This window comes from Coregonus clupeaformis, chromosome 10 (assembly GCF_020615455.1).
Source record: "Coregonus clupeaformis isolate EN_2021a chromosome 10, ASM2061545v1, whole genome shotgun sequence".
In the NCBI taxonomy this organism is placed as follows: Eukaryota; Metazoa; Chordata; class Actinopteri; order Salmoniformes; family Salmonidae; genus Coregonus; species Coregonus clupeaformis.
In genome coordinates, this window is record NC_059201.1 from 17,354,357 (window position 1) to 17,378,965 (window position 24,609).

Sequence of the window (24,609 nt, forward strand, 5' to 3'; positions counted from 1 at the left end):
GGACATCAGGGATAAAATTGTAGACCTGCACAAGGCTGGGATGGGTTACAGGACAATAGGCAAGCAGCTTGGTGAGAAGGCAACAACGGTTGGCGCAATTATTAGAAAATGGAAGAAGTTCAAGATGACGGTCAATCACCCTCGGTCTGGGGCTCCATGCAAGATCTCACCTCGTGGGGCATCAATGGTCATGAGGAAGGTGAGGGATCAGCCCAGAACTACACGGCAGGACCTGGTCAATGACCTGAAGAGAGCTGGGACCACAGTCTCAAAGAAAACCATTAGTAACACACTACGCCGTCATGGATTAAAATCCTGCAGCGCGTGTCCAGGCCCGTCTGAAGTTTGCGAATGACCATCTGGATGATCCAGAGGAGGAATGGGAGAAGGTCATGTGGTCTGATGAGACAAAAATAGAGCTTTTTGGTCTAAACTCCACTCGCCGTGTTTGGAGGAAGAAGAAGGATGAGTACAACCCCAAGAACACCATCCCAACCGTGAAGCATGGAGGTGGAAACATCATTCTTTGGGGATACTTTTCTGCAAAGGGGACAGGACGACTACACCGTATTGAGGGGAAGATGGATGGGGCCATGTATCGCAAGATCTTGGCCAACAACCTCCTTCCCTCAGTAAGAGCATTGAAGATGGGTCGTGGCTGGGTCTTCCAGCATTACAACGACCCGAAACACACAGCCAGGGCAACTAAGGAGTGGCTCCATAAGAAGCATCTCAAGGTCCTGGAGTGGCCTAGCCAGTCTCCAGACCTGAACCCAATAGAAAATCTTTGGAGGGAGCTGAAAGTCTGTATTGCCCAGCGACAGCCCCCGAAACCTGAAGGATCTGGAGAAGGTCTGAATGGAGGAGTGGGCCAAAATCCCTGCTGCATGTGTGTGCAAACCTGGTCAAGACCTACAGGAAACGTATGATCTCTGTAATTGCAAACAAAGGTTTCTGTAACAAATATTAAGTTCTGCTTTTCTGATGTATCAAATACTTATGTCATGCAATAAAATGCTAATTAATTACTTAAAAATCATACAATGTGATTTTCTGGATTTTTGTTTTAGATTCCGTCTCTCACAGTTGAAGTGTACCTAATGATAAAAATTACAGACCTCTACATGCTTTGTAAGTAGGAAAACCTGCAAAATCGGCAGTGTATCAAATACTTGTTCTCCCCACTGTGTGTGTGTGTATGTATGTATGTATGTATATATATATACATATACAGTGAGGGAAAAAAATATTTGATCCCCTGCTGATTTTGTACGTTTGCCCACTGACAAAGACATGATCAGTCTATAATTTTAATGGTAGGTTTATTTGAACAGTGAGAGACAGAATAACAACAAGAAAATCCAGAAAAACGCATGTCAAAAATGTTATAAATTGATTTGCATTTTAATGAGGGAAATAAGTATTTGACCCCTCTGCAAAACATGACGTAGTACTTGGTGGCAAAACCCTTGTTGGCAATCACAGAGGTCAGAAGTTTCTTGTAGTTGGCCACCAGGTTTGCACACATCTCAGGAGGGATTTTGTCCCACTCCTCTTTGCAGATCTTCTCCAAGGTTTCGAGGCTGACGCTTTGGCAACTCGAACCTTCAGCTCCCCTCCACAGATTTTCTATGGGATTAAGGTCTGGAGACTGGCTAGGCCACTCCAGGACCTTAATGTGCTTCTTCTTGAGCCACTCCTTTGTTGCCTTGGCTGTGTGTTTTGGGTCATTGTCATGCTGGAATACCCATCCACAACCCATTTTCAATGCCCTGGCTGAGGGAAGGAGGTTCTCACCCAAGATTTGACGGTACATGGCCCCGTCCATCGTCCCTTTGATGCGGTGAAGTTGTCCTGTCCCCTTAGCAGAAAAACACCCCCAAAGCATAATGTTTCCACCTCCATGTTTGACGGTGGGGATGGTGTTCTTGGGGTCATACGCAGCATTCCTCCTCCTCCAAACAAGGCGAGTTGAGTTGATGCCAAAGAGCTCGATTTTGGTCTCATCTGACCACAACACTTTCACCCAGTTCTCCTCTGAATCATTCAGACAGGCCTGTATATGTGCTTTCTTGAGCAGGGGGACCTTGCGGGCGCTGCAGGATTTCAGTCTGTCACGGCGTAGTGTGTTAACAATTGTTTTCTTGGTGCCTTGAGATCATTGACAAGATCCTCCCGTGTAGTTCTGGGCTGATTCCTCACCATTCTCATGATCATTGCAACTCCACGAGGTGAGATCTTGCATGGAGCCCCAGGCCGAGGGAGATTGACAGGTCTTTTGTGTTTCTTCCATTTGCGAATAATCGCACCAACGGTTGTCACCTTCTCACCAAGCTGCTTGGCGATGGTCTTGTAGCCCATTCCAGCCTTGTGTAGGTCTACAATCTTGTCCCTGACATCCTTGGAGAGCTCTTTGGTCTTGGCCATGGTGGGGAGTTTGGAATCTGATTGATTGATTGCTTCTGTGGACAGGTGTCTTTTATACAGGTAACAAGCTGAGATTAGGAGCACTCCCTTTAAGAGTGTGCTCCTAATCTCAGCTCGTTACCTGTATAAAAGACACCTGGGAGCCAGAAATCTTTCTGATTGAGAGGGGGTCAAATATTTATTTCCCTCATTAAAATGCAAATCAATTTATAACATTTTTGACATGCGTTTTTTAGGATTTTTTTGTTGTTATTCTGTCTCTCACTGTTCAAATAAACCTACCATTAAAATTATAGACTTATCATTTAGTTGTCAGTGGGCAAACATACAAAATCAGCAGGGGATCAAATACTTTTTTCCCTCACTGTATATATATATATATATATATATTGTGATGTCACGAGAGGCTGTGTCCTGGAGGGACGTTACATCCCCCTGAGATGGCTGCAAACCCAGACAGCTATGGCTCCATCTGCTGGTATGGTCGGGAACTCCAACCCTCTATGGCCAATCTTCCCACGCAGCTGAAACCAATCAGGAGCTGATGAGCTGAAGGTTTGGTTGAAGGGAAGAGACACACTGGGGGTGAGGGTGTGGAAGAGAAGAGACACGGTCTCGAGGTTGGGTCTGGGAGAGACAGAATGGTGTTATTATTTCGTTAGTTGCCGAAGACCTTTAATAAAATCCTTGTTTTGGTTGAACCTGGTCTCCTTGCACTACTTGGGCAATCCCGCTGGAAGCGGTAGCCTCTCGTGGCATCACAGATGGTGGAGAATACGGGCACGCTCAAGCGTTAATAGTGCATGTCAGAGGAGGATACCGAAGGTTTGATCACCCAGTTTTCCAAGCTGGCCGTAGGCTCCCCGCCGACTGAAATGGAGGACATATTGAAAGCCCTTGTTGCTGGCCAGCAAGCCCAGATGCAAGCAAACGTGGCTCTCTTGGAGGAGCAAAAGAAAGCCAACCTTCTGAAGGCAGAGGAATTGCAGTTGCAGAGACAGAGGGTGGTCCAAAATACCCGCCCAATAAAGGCAAGTGACTTTATATCTAAGATGGGAGCTACCGATGACATTGAGGCATACCTGCATGCATTTGAGGCCACGGCCACTAGAGAAGCCTGGCCCAAGCAACAGTGGGTTGGTCTGTTAGCCCCCCTTTCTAACCGGGGAAGCGCTGAATGCTGTCCGGGACCTGGGCCCTGACCAGGTTACTGACTATGATGCCCTGAAGTCTGAGATCCTCAGCAGATATGGACTCACAAAGTTTGGTATGGCCCAGCGCTTTCACAGTTGGACCTTCCAACCAGACCAACCTCCTCGGGCGCAGATGCATGAACTTGTCCGAATCGCAAGGAAATGGCTGGATCCGCAGAGGAATACAGCAGCGGCGGTGGTGGAGGCCGTTGTGGTGGATCGTTACCCTACGCGCCCTGCCTTATGAGGCAAAACGGTTCATCAGTCAACAGGCCTTGACCACGGCTGATCTGACCGTGGAAGCTGTGGAAAAGTACCAGGCCACAGCGGAGATGCTGAATGCTTCCCAAAAGACCCCAGGAGTGCGGCCCCACCACAAATGGGAAGAACCCGTCCAAAGGACCCCCAAGGTCTCGAACCCAGCCACGTCAGGACTTATCCCGGCTCCAGGGGGGAGCCAGAAACCAGGCAGGTCCAAGAAGAGTACACCAGGAGGGGGAAACTCGACAGTGTTACCGGTGTGGGGAGATGGGACATATCTCCTGGCAGTGTGGGAAACCAGCCGATGAACCTATGCCCACTGCGGAGTCCTCCAGCTCAGCACCCACACACCGTTTGCCTCGCTCTTGGGAGTCGTAGATGGCGGCCCAGATCGACCCCCCACCTGCCCGGTAACTGTGAATCACCATGATGTGGAGGCCTTACTGGATTCTGGTAGCCGGGCCACCCTGGTGCGTAAGGATTTGGTGGGCCCAACGTGTCTGACCCCCGGGAAAGTCCTCCCAGTTTCCTGTGTCCATGGGGACACCAGAGAATACCCCATTACTGAACTTACAATGACCAGCACACGGGGAACCATACACACGACGGCGGGGTGGTTGATTCCCTCCCCGTCCCTGTCCTAATTGGACGAGACTGCCCAGCCTTTTACCCACTCTGGAGAGAGTCTCAGGAGAGGATAACCCGAGTACCTCGGAAACGGAGAGGCAAGACTCATCCTGGGAAGGCTCCGGTGCAATCCTCCGAATTACTCACTCCCGCCCGGGCTCTGATAGGGATGGCAGGTGCCCAGACCGACACAGAGACGGAGCTACAGAATCTGGACAAAGAACTGTCTGGTCTGGAAGGGGACCGCTGAGAGGTATCGTTTGTTAAAGCAACAGTTAGACATGAAGACAGAAGAGTTAGATATCCTCCAGGCTAAACTCCAACAGAGCTCCTTCCCTAAGCAACCGGAGGAGCTGGAGAGGCTGCGCAGGACCATCGAGGAGTGTGAGGAGACCCTGCGCAGTAGTAAGGAGGTCCAAAAGAAGGCAGAGGAGAAGTACAAGGTGTTGGAGAACAAGATGAAGAATGCGGAGGCAGAGAGAGAGAAGGAACTGAAAGCTGCTCAACAGAAGCTAAACTCTGCTAAAACCAAGGCTGATGCGTTCAGTAAGAAACTCAAGGAGAGACAAAAGGAGGCTGAGTCCCTGGTCCTAGAGGTGGAGGAGTTGAAGAGAGAGCAGGCTGGCAAGCAACACGGCAATGCGGACGCCCTCTCCCGGCGTGATGCCTTCTTCGCTGCCTTTACCCGCGAGGGACGTCGGTCCCGAGGAGGGGGGATGTGTGATGTCACGAGAGGCTGTGTCCTGGAGGGACGTTACATCCCCCTGAGATGGCTGCAAACCCAGACAGCTATGGCTCCATCTGCTGGTATGGTCGGGAACTCCAACCCTCTATGGCCAATCTTCCCACGCAGCTGAAACCAATCAGGAGCTGATGAGCTGAAGGTTTGGTTGAAGGGAAGAGACACACTGGGGGTGAGGGTGTGGAAGAGAAGAGACACGGTCTCGAGGTTGGGTCTGGGAGAGACAGAATGGTGTTATTATTTCGTTAGTTGCCGAAGACCTTTAATAAAATCCTTGTTTTGGTTGAACCTGGTCTCCTTGCACTACTTGGGCAATCCCGCTGGAAGCGGTAGCCTCTCGTGGCATCACAATATATATATATATATATATATATATATATATATATATATATATATATATATATATATATACACACACATACAGTACCAGTCAAAAGTTTGGACACACCTACTCATTCAAGGGTTTTTCTTTATTTGTACTATTTTCTACATTGTAGAGTAATAGTGAAGACATCACAACTATGAAATAACACATATGGAATCATGTAGTAACCAAAAAAGTGTTAAACAAATAAAAATATATTTTAGATTCTTCAAATAGCCACCCTTTGCCTTGATGACAGCTTTGCACATTCTTGGCATTTTCTCAACCAGCTTCACCTGGAATGCTTTTCCAACAGACTTGAAGGAGTTCCCACATATGCTGAGCACTTGTTGGCTGCTTTTCCTTCACTCTGCTGTCCGACTCATCCCAAACCGTCTCAATTGGGTTGAGGTCGAGGGATTGTGGAGGCCGGGTCATCTGATGCAGCACTCCATCACTCTCCTTCTTGGTAAAATAGACCTTACACAGCCTGGAGGTGTGTTGGGTCATTGTCCTGTTGAAAAACAAATGGTAGTCCCACTAAGCCCAAACCAGATGGGATGGAGTATCGCTGTAGAATGCTGTGGTAGCCATGCTGGTTAATTCTAAATAAATCACAGACAGTGTCACCAGAAAAGTATCCCCACACCATAACACCACCTCCTCCATGCTTTACGGTGGGGAAATACACATGCAGAGATCATCCGTTCACCCACACCGCATCTCACAAAGACACGGCGGTTGGAACCCAAAATCTCCAATTTGGACTCCAGACCAAAGGACACATTTCCACCTGTCTAATGTCCATTGCTCGTGTTTCTTGGCCCAAGCAGGTCTCTTCTTCTTATTGGTGTCTTTGCAGCAATTCGACCATGAAGGCCTGATTCACACAGTCCCTTCTGAACAGTTGATGTTGAAATGTGTCTGTTACTTGAACACTGGGAAGCATTTATTTGGGCTGCAATTTCTGAGGCTGGTAATTCTAATGAACTTATCCTCTGCAGCAGAGGTAACTCTGGGTCTTCCATTGCTGTCGCGGTCCTCATGAGAGCCAGTTTCATCATAGCGCTTGATGGTTTTTACGACTGCACTTTAAGAAACGTTCTTGAAATGTTCCGTATTGACTGACCTTCATGTCTTAAAGTAATGATGGACTGTCGTTTCTCTTTGCTTTTTTGAGCTGTTCTTGAAATAATATGGACTTAGTATCTTACGAAATAGGGCTATCTTCTGTATACCCCCCCTACCTTGTCACAACACAACTGATTGGCTCAAACGCATTAAGGAAAGAAATTCCACAAATTAACTTTTAAGAAGGCACACCTGTTAATTGAAATGCATTCCAGGTGACTACCTCATGAAGCTGGTTGAGAGAATGCCAAGAGTGTGCAAAGCTGTCATCAAGGCAAAGGGTGGCTAATTGAAGAATCTCAAATATAAAATATATTTTGATTTGTTTAACACTTTTTTTGGTTACTACATGATTCCATATGTGTTATTTCATAGTTTTGATGTCTTCACTATTATTCTACAATGTAAAAAATAGTAAAAATAAAGAAAAACCCTTGAATGAGTAGGCGTGTCCAAACTTTGGACTGGTAGTGTATATATATATTTTAAAACGATATATATATAATATATATATATTTTTTTATATATATTTGTTTATTTACCATGTGGTAAATTAGTTAAGACCAATAAGAAAGAGTTCCAAACCTCTCTGCCAATAACAGCTACTTTTCAGTTTTCGCCTCCACAACCAAACCACTCCCAGACAGTCCTAGCTAAATTCTTGCTAAGAAGCTATTTTTGTTTTCATTTTGGCCATTTTAATGTAAAAACATTCACAGTAAGGTACTTAATTGTTACCCAGAAATTATTTGATATTGAGATAAAAACAGCTGCATTGGACCTTTATAAAAACTGTGATATTTGAAGAAAAAAAGTCAAGGGTACAAGACTGTGTACAGTGGGGGGAAAAAAGTATTTAGTCAGCCACCAATTGTGCAAGTTCTCCCACTTAAAAAGATGAGAGAGGCCTGTAATTTTCATTATAGGTACACGTCAACTATGACAGACAAATGGAGATTTTATTTTCCTGAAAATCACATTGTAGGATTTTTAATGAATTTATTTGCAAATTATGGTGGAAAATAAGTATTTGGTCACCTACAAACAAGCAAGATTTCTGGCTCTCACAGACCTGTAACTTCTTCTTTAAGAGGCTCCTCTGTCCTCCACTCGTTACCTGTATTAATGGCACCTGTTTGAACTTATCAGTATAAAAGACACCTGTCCACAACCTCAAACAGTCACACTCCAAACTCCACTATGGCCAAGACCAAAGAGCTGTCAAAGGACACCAGAAACAAAATTGTAGACCTGCACCAGGCTGGGAAGACTGAATCTGCAATAGGTAAGCAGCTTGGTTTGAAGAAATCAACTGTGGGAGCAATTATTAGGAAATGGAAGACATACAAGACCACTGATAATCTCCCCTCGATCTGGGGCTCCACGCAAGATCTCACCCCGTGGGGTCAAAATGATCACAAGAACGGTGAGCAAGAATCCCAGAACCACACGGGGGACCTAGTGAATGACCTGCAGAGAGCTGGGACCAAAGTAACAAAGCCTACCATCAGTAACACACTACGCCGCCAGGGACTCATCCTGCAGTGCCAGACGTGTCCCCCTGCTTAAGCCAGTACATGTCCAGGCCCGTCTGAAGTTTGCTAGAGTGCATTTGGATGATCCAGAAGAGGATTGGGAGAATGTCAAATGGTCAGATGAAACCAAAATAGAACTTTTTGGTAAAAACTGAACTCGTCGTGTTTGGAGGACAAAGAATGCTGAGTTGCATCCAAAGAACACCATACCTACTGTGAAGCATGGGGGTGGAAACATCATGCTTTGGGGCTGTTTTTCTGCAAAGGGACCAGGGACGACTGATCCGTGTAAAGGAAAGAATGAATGGGGCCATGTATCGTGAGATTTTGAGTGAAAACCTCCTTCCATCAGCAAGGGCATTGAAGATGAAACGTGGCTGGGTCTTTCAGCATGACAATGATCCCAAACACACCGCCCGGACAACGAAGGAGTGGCTTCGTAAGAAGCATTTCAAGGTCCTGGAGTGGCCTAGCCAGTCTCCAGATCTCAACCCCATAGACAATCTTTGGAGGGAGTTGAAAGTCCGTGTTGCCCAGCGACAGCCCCAAAACATCACTGCTCTAGAGGAGATCTGCATGGAGGAATGGGCCAAAATACCAGCAACAGTGTGTGAAGACTTACAGAAAACGTTTGACCTGTGTCATTGCCAACAAAGGGTATATAACAATGTATTGAGAAACTTTTGTTATTGACCAAATACTTATTTTCCACCATAATTTGCAAATAAATTCATAAAAAATCCTACAATGTGATTTTCTGGATTTTTTTTCTCATTTTGTCTGTCATAGTTGACGTGTACCTATGATGAAAATTACAGGCCTCTCTCATCTTTTTAAGTGGAAGAACTTGCACAATTGGTGGCTGACTAAATACTTATTTTCCCCACTGTATATGTGTATATATAGATATATATATTTCAGGGGCTTGCGAAAGTATTCACCCCCCTTGGCATTTTTCCTATTTTGTTGCCTTACAACCTGGAATTAAAATTGATTTTTTGGGGGTTTGTATCATTTAATTTACACAACATGCCTACCACTTTTTTTTGTGTGTGAAACAAACAAGAAATAAGACAAACACAGAACTTGAGCATGCATAACTATTCACCCCCCCCCCCACCACCACCAAAGTCAATACTTTGTAGAGCCACCTTTTGCAGCAATTACAGCTGCAAGTCTCTTGGGGTATGTCTCTATAAGCTTGGCACATCTAGCCACTGGGATTTTTTCCCATTCTTCAAGGCAAAACTGCTCCAGCTCCTTCAAGTTGGATGGGTTCCGCTGGTGTACAGCAATCTTTAAGTCATACCACAGATTCTCAATTGGATTGAGGTCTGGGATTTGACCTGGCCATTCCAAGACATTTAAATGTTTCCCCTTAAACCACTCGAGTGTTGTGTTAGAAGTATGCTTAGGGTCATTGTCCTGCTGGAAGGTGAACCTCCGTCCCAGTCTCAAATCTCTGGACGACTGAAACAGGTTTCCCTCAAGAATTTCCCTGTATTTAGCGCCATCCATCATTCCTTCAATTCTGACCAGTTTCTCAGTCCCTGCCGATGAAAAACATCCCCACAGCATGATGCTGCCACCACCATGCTTCACTGTGGGGATGGTGTTCTCGGGGTGATGAGAGGTGTTGGGTTTGCGCCAGACATAGCGTTTTCCTTGATGGCCAAAAAGCTCAATTTTAGTCTCATCTGACCAGAGTACCTTATTCCATATGTTTGGGGAGTTTCCCACATGGCTTTTGGCTAACACCAAACGTGTTTGCTTCTTTTGTTCTTTAAGCAATGGCTTTTTTCTGGCCACTCTTCCGTAAATCCCAGCTCTGTGGCGTGTACGGCTTAAAGTGGTCCTATGGACAGATACTCCAATCTCTGCTGTGGAGCTTTGCAGCTCCTTCAGGGTTATCTTTGGTCTCTTTGTTGCCTCACTGATTAATGCCCTCCTTGCCTGGTCCATGAGTTTTGGTGGGCGGCCCTCTCTTGGCAGTTTTGTTGTGGTGCCATATTCTTTCAATTTTGTAATAATGGATTTGACGGTGCTCCGTGGGATATTCAAATGTTCAGATATTTTTTTATAACCTAACCCTGATCTGTACTTCTCCACAACTTTGTCCCTGACCTGTTTGGAGAGCTCCTTGTTCTTAATGGTGCCGCTTGCTTGGTGGTGCCCCTTGCTTAGTGGTGTTGCAGACTCAGGGGCCTTTCAGAACAAGTGTGTGTATATATACTGAGATCATGTGACAGATCATGTGACACTTAGATTGCACACAGGTGGACTTTATTTAACTAATTATGTGACTTCTTAAGGTAATTGGTTGCACCAGATCTTATTTAGGGGCTTCATAGCAAAGGGGGTGAATACATATGCACACACCACTTTTCCGTTATTTATTTTTTAGAATTTTTAGAAACAAGTTATTTTTTTCATTTCACTTCACCACTATTTTGTGTACGTCCATTACATGAAATCCAAATAAAAATCAATTTAAATTACAGGTTGTAATGCAACGAAATAGGAAAAAAGTCAAGGGGGATGAATACTTTTGCAAGGCACTGCATGTACAGTGGGGAGAACAAGTATTTGATACACTGCCGATTTTGCAGGTTTTCCTACTTACAAAGGATGTAGAGGTCTGTAATTTTTATCATAGGTACACTTCAACTGTGAGAGACGGAATCTAAAACAAAAATCCAGAAAATCACATTGTATGATTTTTAAGTAATTAATTTGCATTTTATTGCATGACATAAGTATTTGATCACCTACCAACCAGTAAGAATTCCGGCTCTCACAGACCTGTTAGTTTTTCTTTAAGAAGCCCTCCTGTTCTCCACTCATTACCGGTATTAACTGCACCTGTTTGAACTCGTTACCTGTATAAAAGACACCTGTCCACACACTCAATCAAACAGACTCCAACCTCTCCACAATGGCCAAGACCAGAGAGCTGTGTAAGGACATCAGGGATAAAATTGTAGACCTGCACAAGGCTGGGATGGGTTACAGGACAATAGGCAAGCAGCTTGGTGAGAACTGGCAACAACTGTTGGCGCAACTGTTGGCGCAATTATTAGAAAATGGAAGAAGTTCAAGATGACGGTCAATCACCCTCGGTCTGGGGCTCCATGAAAGATCTCACCTCGTGGGGCATCAATGATCATGAGGAAGGTGAGGGATCAGCCCAGAACTACACGGCAGGACCTGGTCAAAGACCTGAAGAGAGCTGGGACCACAGTCTGAAAGAAAACCATTAGTAACACACTACGCCGTCATGGATTAAAATCCTGCAGCGCACGCAAGGTCCCCCTGCTCAAGCCAGCGCATGTCCAGGCCTGTCTGAAGTTTGCGAATGACCATCTGGATGATCCAGAGGAGGAATGGGAGAAGGTCATGTGGTCTGATGAGACAAAAATATAGCTTTTTGGTCTAAACTCCACTCTCCGTGTTTGGAGGAAGAAGAAGGATGAGTACAACCCCAAGAACACCATCCCAACCGTGAAACATGGAGGTGGAAACATCATTCTTTGGGGAAGCTTTTCTGCAAAGGGGACAGGACGACTTCACCGTATTGAGGGGAGGATGGATGGGGCCATGTATCGCGAGATCTTGGCCAACAACCTCCTTCCCTCCGTAAGAGCATTGAAGATGGGTCGTGGCTGGGTCTTCCAGCATGACAATGACCCGAAACACACAGCCAGGGCAACTAAGGAGTGGCTCCGTAAGAAGCATCTCAAGGTCCTGGAGTGGCCTAGTTAGTCTCCAGACCTGAACCCAATTGAAAATCTTTGGAGGGAGCTGAAAGTCTGTATTGCCCAGCGACAGCCCCGAAACCTGAAGGATCTGGAGAAGGTCTGTATGGAGGAGTGGGCCAAAATCCCTGCTGCAGTGTGTGCAAACCTGGTCAAGACCTACAGGAAACGTATGATCTCTGTAATTGCAAACAAAGGTTTCTGTACCAAATATTAAGTTCTGCTTTTCTGATGTATCAAATACTTATGTCATGCAATAAAATGCAAATCAATTACTTAAAAATCATACAATGTGATTTTCTGGATTTTTGTTTTAGATTCCGTCTCTCACAGTTGAAGTGTACCTATGTACCTAAAATTACAGACCTCTACATGCTTTGAAGTAGGAAAACCTGCAAAATCGGCAGTGTATCAAATACTTGTTCTCCCCACTGTATGTGTGTAATATACACACACACACACACTCTACCGGTCAAAAGTTTTAGAACACCTACTCATTCAAGGGTTTTTCTTTACTTTTTACTATTTTCTACATTGTCGAATAATAGTGAAGACATCAAAACTATGAAATAACACATGGAATCATGTAGTAACCAAAAAAGTTTTTAACAAATCAAAAAAATGTCTTCAATTTGGACTAATGTCCATTGCTCGTGTTTCTTGGCCCAAGTAAGTCTTCTTCTTATTGGTGTCCTTTAGTAGTGGCTTCTTTGCAGCAATTCAACCATGAAGGCCTGATTTACACAGTCTCCTCTGAACAGTTGATGTTGAGATGTGTCTGTTACTTGAACTCTGCAAAGGATTTATTTGGGCTGCAATTTCTGAGGCTGGTAACTCTAATGAACTTATCCTCTGCAGCAGAGGTAACTCTGGGTTTTCCTTTCCTGTGGCAGTCCTCATGAGAGCCAGTTTCATCATAGCGCTTGATGGTTTTTGCGACTGCACTTGAAGAAACTTTCAAAGTTCTTAATGTTTCGGATTGACTGACCTTCATGTCTTAAAGAAATGATGGACTGTCGTTTCTCTTTGCTTATTTGAGCTGTTCTTGCCATAATATGGACTTGATCTTTTACCAAATAGGGCTATCTTCTGTATACCACCCATACCTTGTGGTCCTCTGTAGCTCAGCTGGTAGAGCACGGCGCTTGTAACGCCAAGGTAGTGGGTTCGATCCCCGGGACCACCCATACACAAAAATGTATGCACGCATGACTGTAAGTTGCTTTGGATAAAAGCGTCTGCTAAATGGCATATTATTATTATTATTATTGTCACAACACAACTGATTGGCTCAAATACATTAAGGAAAGAAATTAATTAAAATGCATTCCAATTGACTACCTCATGGTGGTGGTTGAGAGAATGCCAAGAGTGTTCAAAGATGTCATCAAGGCAAATGATGGCTACTTTGATGAATCTAAAGTATATTTTGATTTGTTTAACACTTTTTGGTTACTACATGATTCCATATGTGTTATTTCATCGTTTTGATGTATTATTATTCACTATTATTCTACAATGTAGAGAATAGTTTACAAAAAATAAAACCTGGATTGAGTAGGTGTGTCCAAACTTTTGACTAGTAGTGTATATATGATTTGTATTATCACCAGGACTATGTTACTGGTTGGCTCTGGGGGATTGAGTTGGTAGACAGCCCCTCCTAGTGTTTTTAGAAAGTCCATAGTTTTCCGCTAAGAAATGCCACAAGGGGGCGCTATGATCCCTCTGCTCTGAAAGTGAGTTCTATACCAATTTGGGAAACTCTAGCTGCAATATTGCAATATGACTCAACATTCTGTCCATGTGTAGAACTTTATGTCGGCTAGGTCAATAAAACAACAACACTGGTTAAAAGCTGTGTTTATCCTATTGTTACATTTAAATACACAGACCGACTGTTAGTGGCATAATAAACGTGTTTTAATTAACTTTTAATCGATTATGTTTCAATGACAATTTCTGATTAGGGAAACTCATAATCATCCAGTTTGGCCAGGAAGATGGTGGATAAATATGTCAGACAGCTGTAACTAACCTGTGAATCTATGCTATGAATCTGCATGATGTGTTGTTACAAAATACAGTTTTTATGTACTGTGTGTGGTAGTGGTATGTTTACCTTGGATTACTTTCACCCAGGTTATTTTGATGCAGAGGGAGTTTGTTCTGAACAGTTTGTTCGAATTGCTGAACATTAATGAATTGTACAGCTCCCACTCCCCACTCTTCGACCACTGCGTTTATCGTCAGATCCCATGCAGTGAACACGCCCTCCCAACCAATGTCTTGGCCTTACCATTGGACGACGCATTTTCCCTTTTTACCTGTGATTGGTTAAATTCACATCAACATTCTCTGCCCATGTTCGTTGCATGCGAACAGCGGAAGACTTGTTTTTCTCAAAAACTCGTGAGTTATCTTAATGTTGCCCCTTCCTTTTGCCGAGTGCGCCCCTCTTTTTAGCATAATGTGCTGTCAGATGCACTTTTGAGGGCGCACAGTTCTACTATATGATGGTACAGGCACAATAAAACAACACACTGGTTAGCTGGTTTTATCCAATTGCTACAATTCAAAGCACAGACCGACTGTTAGTGGCATAATAAACTTGTTTTAATTCACTTTCAACTCTGTTTCATTGACAATTTCTGAGTAGAGAAACGTATCACCCCGTTTGGCTAGGAAGCTGCCGTTTGGCTCCGACTGCTGTTAACTAACATGTGAATCTATGCTATGAATCAGCATGATGTGTTGTTTCCTTCGACCACAGCGTTTATCATCAGATCCCATGCAGTGAACACGCCCGCCTGACCAATGTGTCGGCCTTACCATTGGATGATGTATTTCCTCTTTTCACCTGTGATTGGTTAAATTCACATCAACATTCTCTGCCCATGTGGGTTGCATGCGAACAGCGGAAGACTTGTTTTTTATATTTCCCCTGCCCTTACTTTAGTTTAGTGCGCCCCTCATTTTGGCGCACAGTTCTACGATATTACGGTACAGGCACAGTTGCGTTATTAAATTGTAGCATTCAGTAGCTACATTGTTATAACGTGTATGTGGGAACAAAGCGTTTTGAAGCGTTTAAAAACAAACGGGCTATGTATATTTTTTCCTAACTCAGACAGTATTTGGAGCATTAATAGTCTTCCTATATAAGATGACATGTTAATGTATAATTTAAGCATAGGCCTGTAGGCTAAACCAGGGAAGTCATTGACACTGGCACCCCTTTTCAAGTGAGCCCCATACAATAAATGCAGAACTCTCTCTCTCTCACTCACACACACACACACACACACAGATGCTCTGAGTTAATGGCAGGTCATTTTCATAGGGACCTAAATAAACGGAAAATAGCCTAAATAACAGTGTTTGCTTAACTTTATTGAATGGTCATAAATGTAGCCAACACCATTACATGCGCTCAGGGTAGTGACATTACGGTAATGATATAAGTTTTATGTTCCTCAGCCAATATGATATCCATTCGCTCGCAGCTCTTTGCTCAGACCAGCCGTCATCAAGTAGCTTACCGCTTCTGTCGCTTAAAAACGGGACAGGTGCAGCAACCAGGATGACTTCCAACGAATACCTTATAATTTCACCATCACCCCGTGAACTTACTCAGAACCCGCTGAAGAAAATATGGATGCCATGTAAAAACGGGCTCTTTGTACACATTTCACAAAGAAGGGGTAAGTTGCCTTGGTGAAACACCGGCTTGTTGTGCTAGCAGCGGAGGGGTATGCCCGATTTGGGCAAATACAGAGTATTTTAAACAAATGTAAATATTTTGTACCTCATGGAAGTTTGAGATTCCCAATTTTATGCGACACTGGGGAGGTGTTCTACACAGTAGCGTTGCGCAGCATGACCAGGTCAGGATTTTCTTCAAGGGAGAAGCCTAATGTTGAATCATTTCGATTTCGTCCCAAAAGATTCCACTTTAAAAAAAAAAACATTTTTATTGGGATTTCCATTTTAAAATGTTTATTCATGCCAATATTGCAATTACACATAGCCTATATGAATTCCTAGAGAAATGGCCTATGGTATCGAATTGGTATGGAAGCACTCATAATTGAATTAGACCAGGCAGATGACACGCACATGACAACGCGCCCGTTTGCCCGTGATCGCACAATCGATCAACACAACCATGCCACCACACAGTACAACACGGTTATTTTATTGTTTAACTAAACATTTTTTAAGGGCAACTGAACGCTAAAACCAATATCTCTGGTTGAAAATCGCTTATGTGGCATCAGTATTAGTCAAACATTTATTCCAGTGCCAAAATTGACTAAAACGTGTAAGTAGGATAACTTTGGTCATAGTCAGTATATTCCAAAACAGAGTTTTGTGATAGATGTGCAACTGAGGTTGTCACAATTTACATGAGGGTTGGTTTGGATTACAATCATGCACTTCATGCCCACTAAAGTCCAAAACCTGTACACACAGCCATGTTCTAGAATATTGGACCATTGGCTTTCATACTTTTCGAATTCTCAGCGTGGCTCAATCCATTTCTCCAACTGTCAACACATTCAAATGAATAGAGGACACAGTGAGTTGGTTGGGAATTTTGGCTAGTAGCGCGTTAGGGCTGTGAGTCTCCTGTGGATGGTGGTCTCAGAGCTCTACGTAGCTATGTCACAATGGGATGCCAGACTATAGTGTCTCTGCATCTGTGGACTCAGACCCTTTACAATCCTCAGTTAACTGAATTCTACCACAGTACCAAACGTGTATGGTATGCACAGCAGTGTTCTAGAATATTGGACCATTTGGCATTCATACTTTTCAAATTCTCAGTGCAGCTCAAGCAATTTCTCCAACTGTCAACACATTCAAATGAACAGAGGACATGTACCTGAGACAAGTTGGTTGGGAATTTTGGGGAGGTGCACGTTCAGGCTGTAGCCTATGTCCCCTGCGGATGGTGGTCTCAGGGCAGTTTAGATGTGTCACAGGGACACCGGACTATCGCGTCCTAGCATCTGTGAACTATGATTTACGATGAATGCCTAGGGAGAATTGTCATGATTGATGGCTGATTACGCTCTATCCATTCATGACAGCAAGACCTGAGACAGACCTGCCCATTATGCAGCGCCTCTGACTTATTTACATAAGACAACACCTTGCCAATGTTATGTTGAAAGAACACATGGCCCCTAAGCCCATTATGGAGTGGCCACTTGCTGATGTATTTTTGATAGTGATCACTCGAGTCTGCCACTGTTTTGTTTTGCACACTCACAAGACTATACACTGAGTTTACAAAACATTAAGAACACCTTCCTAATATTGAGTTGCACCCCCCTTTGCCCTCAGAACAGCCTCAATTCGTTGGGGCATGGACTCTACAAGGTGTCGAAAGTTTTCCACAGGGATGCTTCTTGACACACTCAAACCGGTGTGGCTGGCACCTACTACCATACCCCTGTTCAAAGGCACTTAAATATTTTGTTTTATGTCATGGAAAGAGGTGTCCGTAATGTTTTGTACACTCAGTGTATATACATACACACTGTATACCGGGGTTGGGGTCAATTCCATTTAAATTCAAGTCAATTCAGGAAGTACACTTATATTCCAATTCTCTTCAGTGCTTATCAATGAGTACAATTTTGAATTATACTGAACAAAAATATAAATGCAACATGTAAAGTGTTGGGTTCATGAGCTGAAATAAAAGATCCCAGAAATTCTCCAAATGCACAAAAAGCTTATTTCTCTCAAATTTTGTGCACAAATTTGTTCACATCCCTGTTGGTGAGCATTTCTCCTTTGCAAAGATAATCCATCCACCTGACCAGTATGGCATATCAAGAAGCTGATTAAACAGCATGATCATTACACAGGTGCACCTTGTGCTGGGGACAATAAAAGGCAACTCTAAAATGCAGTTTTGTCACATAACACAATGCCACAGATGTCTCAAGTTTTGAGAGAGAATTTGTCCGAACGTCCAACTGGCCTCACAACCACTGACCACGTGTAACCACGCCAGCCCAGGATCGCCACATACGACTTCTTCACCTGCGGGATCGTCTGAGACCAGCCACCTACACAATCAAAGAATTTCTGCACAAACTGTCAGAAACCATCTCAGTGAAGCTCATCTGCGTGCTCGTCATCCTCATTAGGATCTTGAACTGACTGCAGTTCGGCGTCGTAACCGACTTCAGTGGGCAAATGCTCACCTTCGATTGTCACTGGCAGGCTGGAGAAGTGTGCTCTTCATGGATGAATCCCGGTTTCAACTGTACCGGACAGACGGCAGACAGCGTGTAGGGCGTCGTGTGGGAGAGCGGTTTGCTGATGTCAACGTTGTAAACAGTGTGCCCCATGGTGGGGTTATGGTATGAGCAGCCATAAGCTACGGACAACAAACACAATTGCATTTTATCGATGGCAATTTGAATGCACAGAGATACCGTGACGAGATCCTGAGGCCTATTGTCGTGCCATTCATCCACCACCATCACCTCATGTTTCAGCATGATAATGCACGACCCCATGTCGCAAGGATCTGTACATAATTTCTGGAAGCTGAAAATGTCCCAGTTCTAACATTGCCTGCATACTCACCTGACATGTCACTGATTGAGCATGTTTGAGATGCTCTGGATGGACGAGTACGATAGCGTGTTTCAGTTCCCGCCAATATCCAGCAACTTCGCACAGCCATTGAAGAGGAGTGGAACAACATTCCACAGGCCACAATCAACAGCCTGATCAACTCTATGCGAAGGAGATGTGTCGCGCTGCATGAGGCAAATAGTGGTCACACCACATACTGGCTGGTTTTCTGATCAATGCCCCTACCTTAAAAAATAAATAAAAGGTATTTGTGACCAACAGAAGAGGACCGAGCATGCTCCCATTCTCATCGACGGGGCTGTAGTGGAGCAGGTTGAGGGCTTCAAGTTCCTTGGTGTCCACGTCACCAACAAACTAACATGGTCCAAGCATACCAAGACAGTCGTGAAGAGGGCACGACAAAACCTATTCACCCTCAGGAGACTGAAAAGATTTGGCATGGATCCTCAGATCCACAAAAGGTTCTACAGCTGCACCATCGAGAGCATCCTGACTGGTTGCATCACTGCCTGGTATGGCAACTGCTCTGCCTCTGACCGCAAGGCACTACAGAGGGTAGTGGGTATGGCCCAGTACATCACTGGGGCCAAGCTTCCTGCCATCCAGGACCTCTATACCAGGCGGTCTCAGAGGAAGGCCCTAAAAATTATCTGACTCCAGCCACACTAGTCATAGACCTGTTCTCTCTGCTACCGCACGGCAAGCGGTACCGGAGCGGCAAGTCTAGGTCCAAGAGGCTTCTAAACAGCTTCTACCCCCAAGTCATAAGACTCCTGAACATCTAATCAAATGGCTACCCAGACTATTTGCATTGCCCCCGCTTTTACGCTGCTGCTACTCTCTGTTTTGTGCAATCTATGCAGTCACTTTAATAACTCTACCTACATGTACATATTACCTCAATTACCTCAACTAACCGGTGCCCCCGCACATTGACTCTGTGCCGGTACCCCCTGTATATAGCCTCGCTATTGTTATTTTACTATTGTCATTTTACTGCTGCTCTTTAATTATTTGTTACTTTTATTTCTTATTTGTTAGGGTATTCTTTCTTAAAACTGCATTGTTGGTTAAGTGCTTGTAAGTAAGCATTTCACTGTAAGGTCTACACCTGTTGTATTCGGCGCATGTGACAAATAACATTTGATTTAGATTTGAACAGATGCATATCTGTAATCCCAGTCGTGAAATCCATAGATTAGGGCCTAATGAATGACTGATTTCCTTATATGAACTGTAACTCAGTAAAACCTTTGAAATTGTTGCATGTTGCGTTTTATTTTTGTTCAGTGTTGAATTGGGATTTGGTTTACTTTTTGAATTGACTGGAATTCAAATGAAATTTACCCAACCCTGCTATATACATACACTCACTCACACACTTTACACCGACACTCTTACACAAAACCCACACACACACACTTTCATACTCGTCATATGCTGTTGCTACTCTGTTCTTTATTTTTACTCATATTATTATCTATCCTGTTGCCTAATCACTTTACCCTGTCTTTATGTACGTATATACCTAAAATACCTCTTACCCCTGTACATTGGTCTGGTACTGGTACTCCCTGTATATAGCTTCATTCTTGTGTATTGCATTCCTCGTGTTTATTTTATTTATTTTACCTTTATTTAACTAGGCAAGTCAGTTAAGAACAAATTCTTATTTTCAATGACGGCCTACACCGGCCAAACCCGGACGACGCTGGGCCAATTGTGCGCTGCCCTATGGGACTCCCAATCACTGCCGGTTGTGATACAGCCTGGAATCGAACCAGGGGGTCTGTAGTGACGCCTCAAGCACTGAGATGCAGTGCCTTAGACCGCTGCGCCACTCAGGAGCCTATTTTATTATTATTTTTTAAATCTGCATCGTTGGGAAGGGCTCATGAGCAAGCATTTCAAGGTACAGTCTAAACCCGTTGTATTTGGCGCATGTGACAAATAACATTTTGATTTGAAATGAGAATTGAGACAATGTGCTATTTCTTACCGATTCTCTACAGCTTCTGTCCAAAAACAAATCCTGTGAAATGACGTCAACACATACTGGAGGAGTTACTGACTAGCTACAGTGGCTAGCTTAGCTAACAAACTAGCTACGTCGATTGTGGCGCGCATGACCAGAATGACAGATTGTAGAACCACCAAAGGCACCCCCGATTTCTGTTTGAAAATTGAGAAAGAGGCGGAGTTGGACCATTTTACATGGCCAAAGTCTACCTTTGCCTGGGAAATACTGCACCAAACACCTTAGCTACATAAAATTGTGTGACTAAGACTTCCTCTGCAAAAACGTCAAAATTCGATTTTTTTAAAAAATCTTATATTAATTTATATTTATCTTATATTAATTCTGACTATTTTGAGGAAGCGGTAGTGGCTATGTTGTTGCTATGGTAACTCATGGGGAAACAGCAATAACTGCCAGCGTAGGGTTGGGCGGTAGGGCCGGCAATCATTCACAGACTGGTTTGGATTTTTACTTTACCTTCTAAAACTGTATTTAAATGTTTGATTTGTTACATTGCCATAATTTTTCGAGTCATTACTAAATTATTCAATCTGTTTTTAGGGAACTTTATAGCACAAGTCAGCAAATTCCGGAAGCTTGCCAAATAGACCCTCGTAAATTGGCCGACTACCCCTACTGGCGAAAATAAGTCCTGCAATTGATGCCGAAAATACACAAAGAGGGTAAATTATTTCCATAAAGGAAATGTTTTTGTTGTTGAAATAGAAGTATACTAAGACAAAATAAGCATAACACAGTGTAAATAATACATTAGTTCTGGAAATGAATAAATGCTGGAAGTGAATGCTAGAATTGAACAAATCACTATGCAAATGGTAGCCATTGGTTGAGTACCAGAGTTTGATACTACAAAATTCCGATGCAATGTTCTACAAATAGGACTACTTCACTGTCAGTTTTGTCCTCCTTATTAGGGGTTCACAGCAAAGCTGTGAAACCTATTGTTATTTTTAGAATTGTATTTTCTTGACATGGTCAATTAACTCAAGCATAGATTGATAATGTGTTTTCTAATTTGACACAAGCTAGAGACCATGAATAACTTGGTAAAAAACAATAGCACCGATTGGCCTATAGGTGGCACTGTTAAAGCAGTCTCACTTAAATCCTCATATCCACCGACCCCGTTTGACTGCATACAGTCTCACCTACTGCACACAGTCTCATTGTTATCTAATTTGCATCAAGAACCCATAAGGTCTGTCAGGATAGATTTTCCTCCATCTTGGACTTTGAAAAACGTATTCTCATGACCTACAATCCAAGTAACAGAAAATGTGGTATGTAGGCCCATGGTAACTTAAGAAAAGCTAAGGGATTAGTTGAGATTTTACGTGTCCATTTAAATCCTTTGTAAATCCAATTATTAACAATTCAAGTTTGACTATGTAATGCAAATACTAATAAAATAATCATACAAAATCTTCATCTCGTGGACTAAAAGTCAGATTCACTCTAAATATGGTCTAAAAAGTTGAAAATAACGTTAATGCATTTAAAGATGGCCACATTATGCCAGTAGATACATATGAGCACATACCCTAATATGCTAAAAATACTTGTTTGAAAAAAGCTAAGGGATTGGTGAAAATATGGCTGAGTTATTGACAAATCAAAAATCAGATTTTACGCGTCCATTTAAACCACTGTAAATCCACTCCACAGTGGCCCATAAACTTGAATCTTGTCATCACTATCGTGGACAACCCTAAGATGAACCACACTGAATTTGGTATTGATATCTTTAAAAAACAAGGAAACTATTAACAACTCAATCATCTACTCCTCATGAACTATACGTCAAATTGACTCCAGATTTGGAATTTGTCTCTAGATTATTAGCCTCTAATGAATTTGAGGATGTTTAGTTGCTGCATTCAAAGTCGGCTACGCTACACCACTAGATGGCACAATAACAATAAAAGTCATTGTTTTCTAATCTATTTTGGGGTTATTCATTTCTGTTGCATTTAAATACTTTTTTATGAATGCTTATGGTGTTATAGCGATTTAGTTGTCACGCGTCGATAATGTTTGTTTATTTATTTCGTTGCTATGGTCACCGGCGACTGTCACCCTTGTGTGTGTGTGTGAAGGCAATAGCCGCTTTGACTAGACCAGGGCTGCACAATCCTGGTCCTGGAGGGCCGAAACACTGCTAGTTTTTGTTTCTAGCTGGTAGTTAATTGCACTCACCTGGTGTCCCAGGTCTCAATTAGACACTGATTAGGAGAGGCTGAAAACCAGAAGTGTTTCAGCCCACCAGGAACGGCATTGGGTAGCCGAACATCCGCTCAGCCTGTCACTCAGTGTCTGCAAAGTGCTTAACCCTGGCAATTTGACCGGTAAACTCATGGGTACACTTGCAGTGGCTGCCTGGTATTGTGATGCAATCATTTCTATGGTAATTTGGAATGTTCTATCAACTGAGGCTGGATTGCCATGGTAATTTAGAATGTTAATTCCAATGATGCTAACTGATTTGGCTCATGTAATATAATGTATTTTTTATAATGTCAGTTGAGTTGACTAAACAAATCACAGCACAGATTGAAGGGTACACTTACTGCTTTTACTTCCTGGTATGGGTCTAGGTTGAAGATGACGAAGGTTAAGATGAGGATTCTAAAATGCCATAACTCTTTACAACTCAGTCGCTATTCACCTCATAAACAAGTAGTTCACTGAACAACGGCCACAGTAGGGGAAAACAACTGCCGTTCACCATCTGCGCCCATTCAACGTAGCCTAGATTTACGTAGTTATTTATTCTAAACCAAAACACTTTTGGGGTTCTCATGCCATTACAATGTTATTTTGATTAATGCTTGAACAGTTGCTAAGATTATACTTGATTGTGATCTTTGCAAAATACCTATGTTGGATGCAGTAGTTGTTAGCTAGAATGCTAATGCTCATTGACATAGGCTGTAGCAAAATTAGCCAAAGGGCATTTTTACTGGTTGAAGTGTTTATGTATAATGCAGTTGAATGGCGACGAAGTCACAAACATTGTATTAAGTGGAACATTCATATGAGCCTTACAATACAATTGTAATCCAAAAGTAGTGTGAAAATGCACTCATAAGCAATATGTAAATGGTGGTTTTTGTTTTTCTGCTGGTCTAGTGAACTCCCCCATGTTTTCACCCATGGTGGGGAAATTGTGAATACCGACTCGGTCTATGGGATCAGCTATGCTAGTTAGCAACGGCGCTGGTAGTTAGCAACGGTGCTGGTCCCATGAATCTGTTTATTTTCGAAAAGCTTCCACATGGAATCATAACTTGTCCTAACCTTTGTTATCTTCAACCAAGTTATGGGTACACTCAAAATGGCCGTCAGTCCACCCATTATGCCATCCATGACTTGTGGAGGCCCGTTCAATGGATTCTATTTCTATGGCTGCGACTGTCGGTTTTCTTGTCGCAGACACATGAAAAAAGTTCACCTTTGACCCTGTCGCAGCATCCGTTGTAGCTCGCCATTACCTTGTGAGTTTATTTTCCTGAATAAAAATGAAGATGTCAGCTATGCTCTGGTCATTATTTGAACTGGCTAGCCAAGTAGCTAGCTAGTAAGAAGCTAGTAACGAAACAAAACATTGTTTAGAAAGTTGCTTTTAGTTGCCTGGCATATGACAATACAAAATACATTTTTAAACGGATGGGTTTATTGGTGTTAAAGTACCGCAGTTATGCTATTTGGACCACCAGGCTGCTGTTGTTTTTGTGTTTATACTTTCTCATAACAATAGAATGTTCATGATGTCACTGAGACAACTGTCTACAGACATGTGGATAGACCAACTGTAAACTCGGGATGGGCACGGTTAATCGAATATCCGGATATCCGAAAGGAAGTTAGTATTCGAACACTTGTGAGTGATTTTTTGGGGGCCTTTTTTAA

General features: G+C 43.2%; 1 protein-coding gene across 2 annotated transcripts in view; it reads left to right on the top strand.

The window, feature by feature from the left end:
* LOC121575232 (6-phosphofructo-2-kinase/fructose-2,6-bisphosphatase 4) overlaps positions 1-24,609 on the top strand; it is a 71,828-nt gene that overhangs the window by 21,923 nt on the left and 25,296 nt on the right. The window contains exon 1 of one of the 2 annotated variants that reach the window (XM_041888197.1): positions 15,543-15,739. The exons of the other annotated variant lie outside the window; for it this stretch is intronic. Within the exon in view, the coding sequence (XP_041744131.1) occupies positions 15,619-15,739 (121 nt within the window). The 5' untranslated portion in view covers positions 15,543-15,618. Of the gene's footprint in view, positions 1-15,542; positions 15,740-24,609 lie in introns of those variants that run through there. 2 annotated transcript variants of the gene reach the window in all.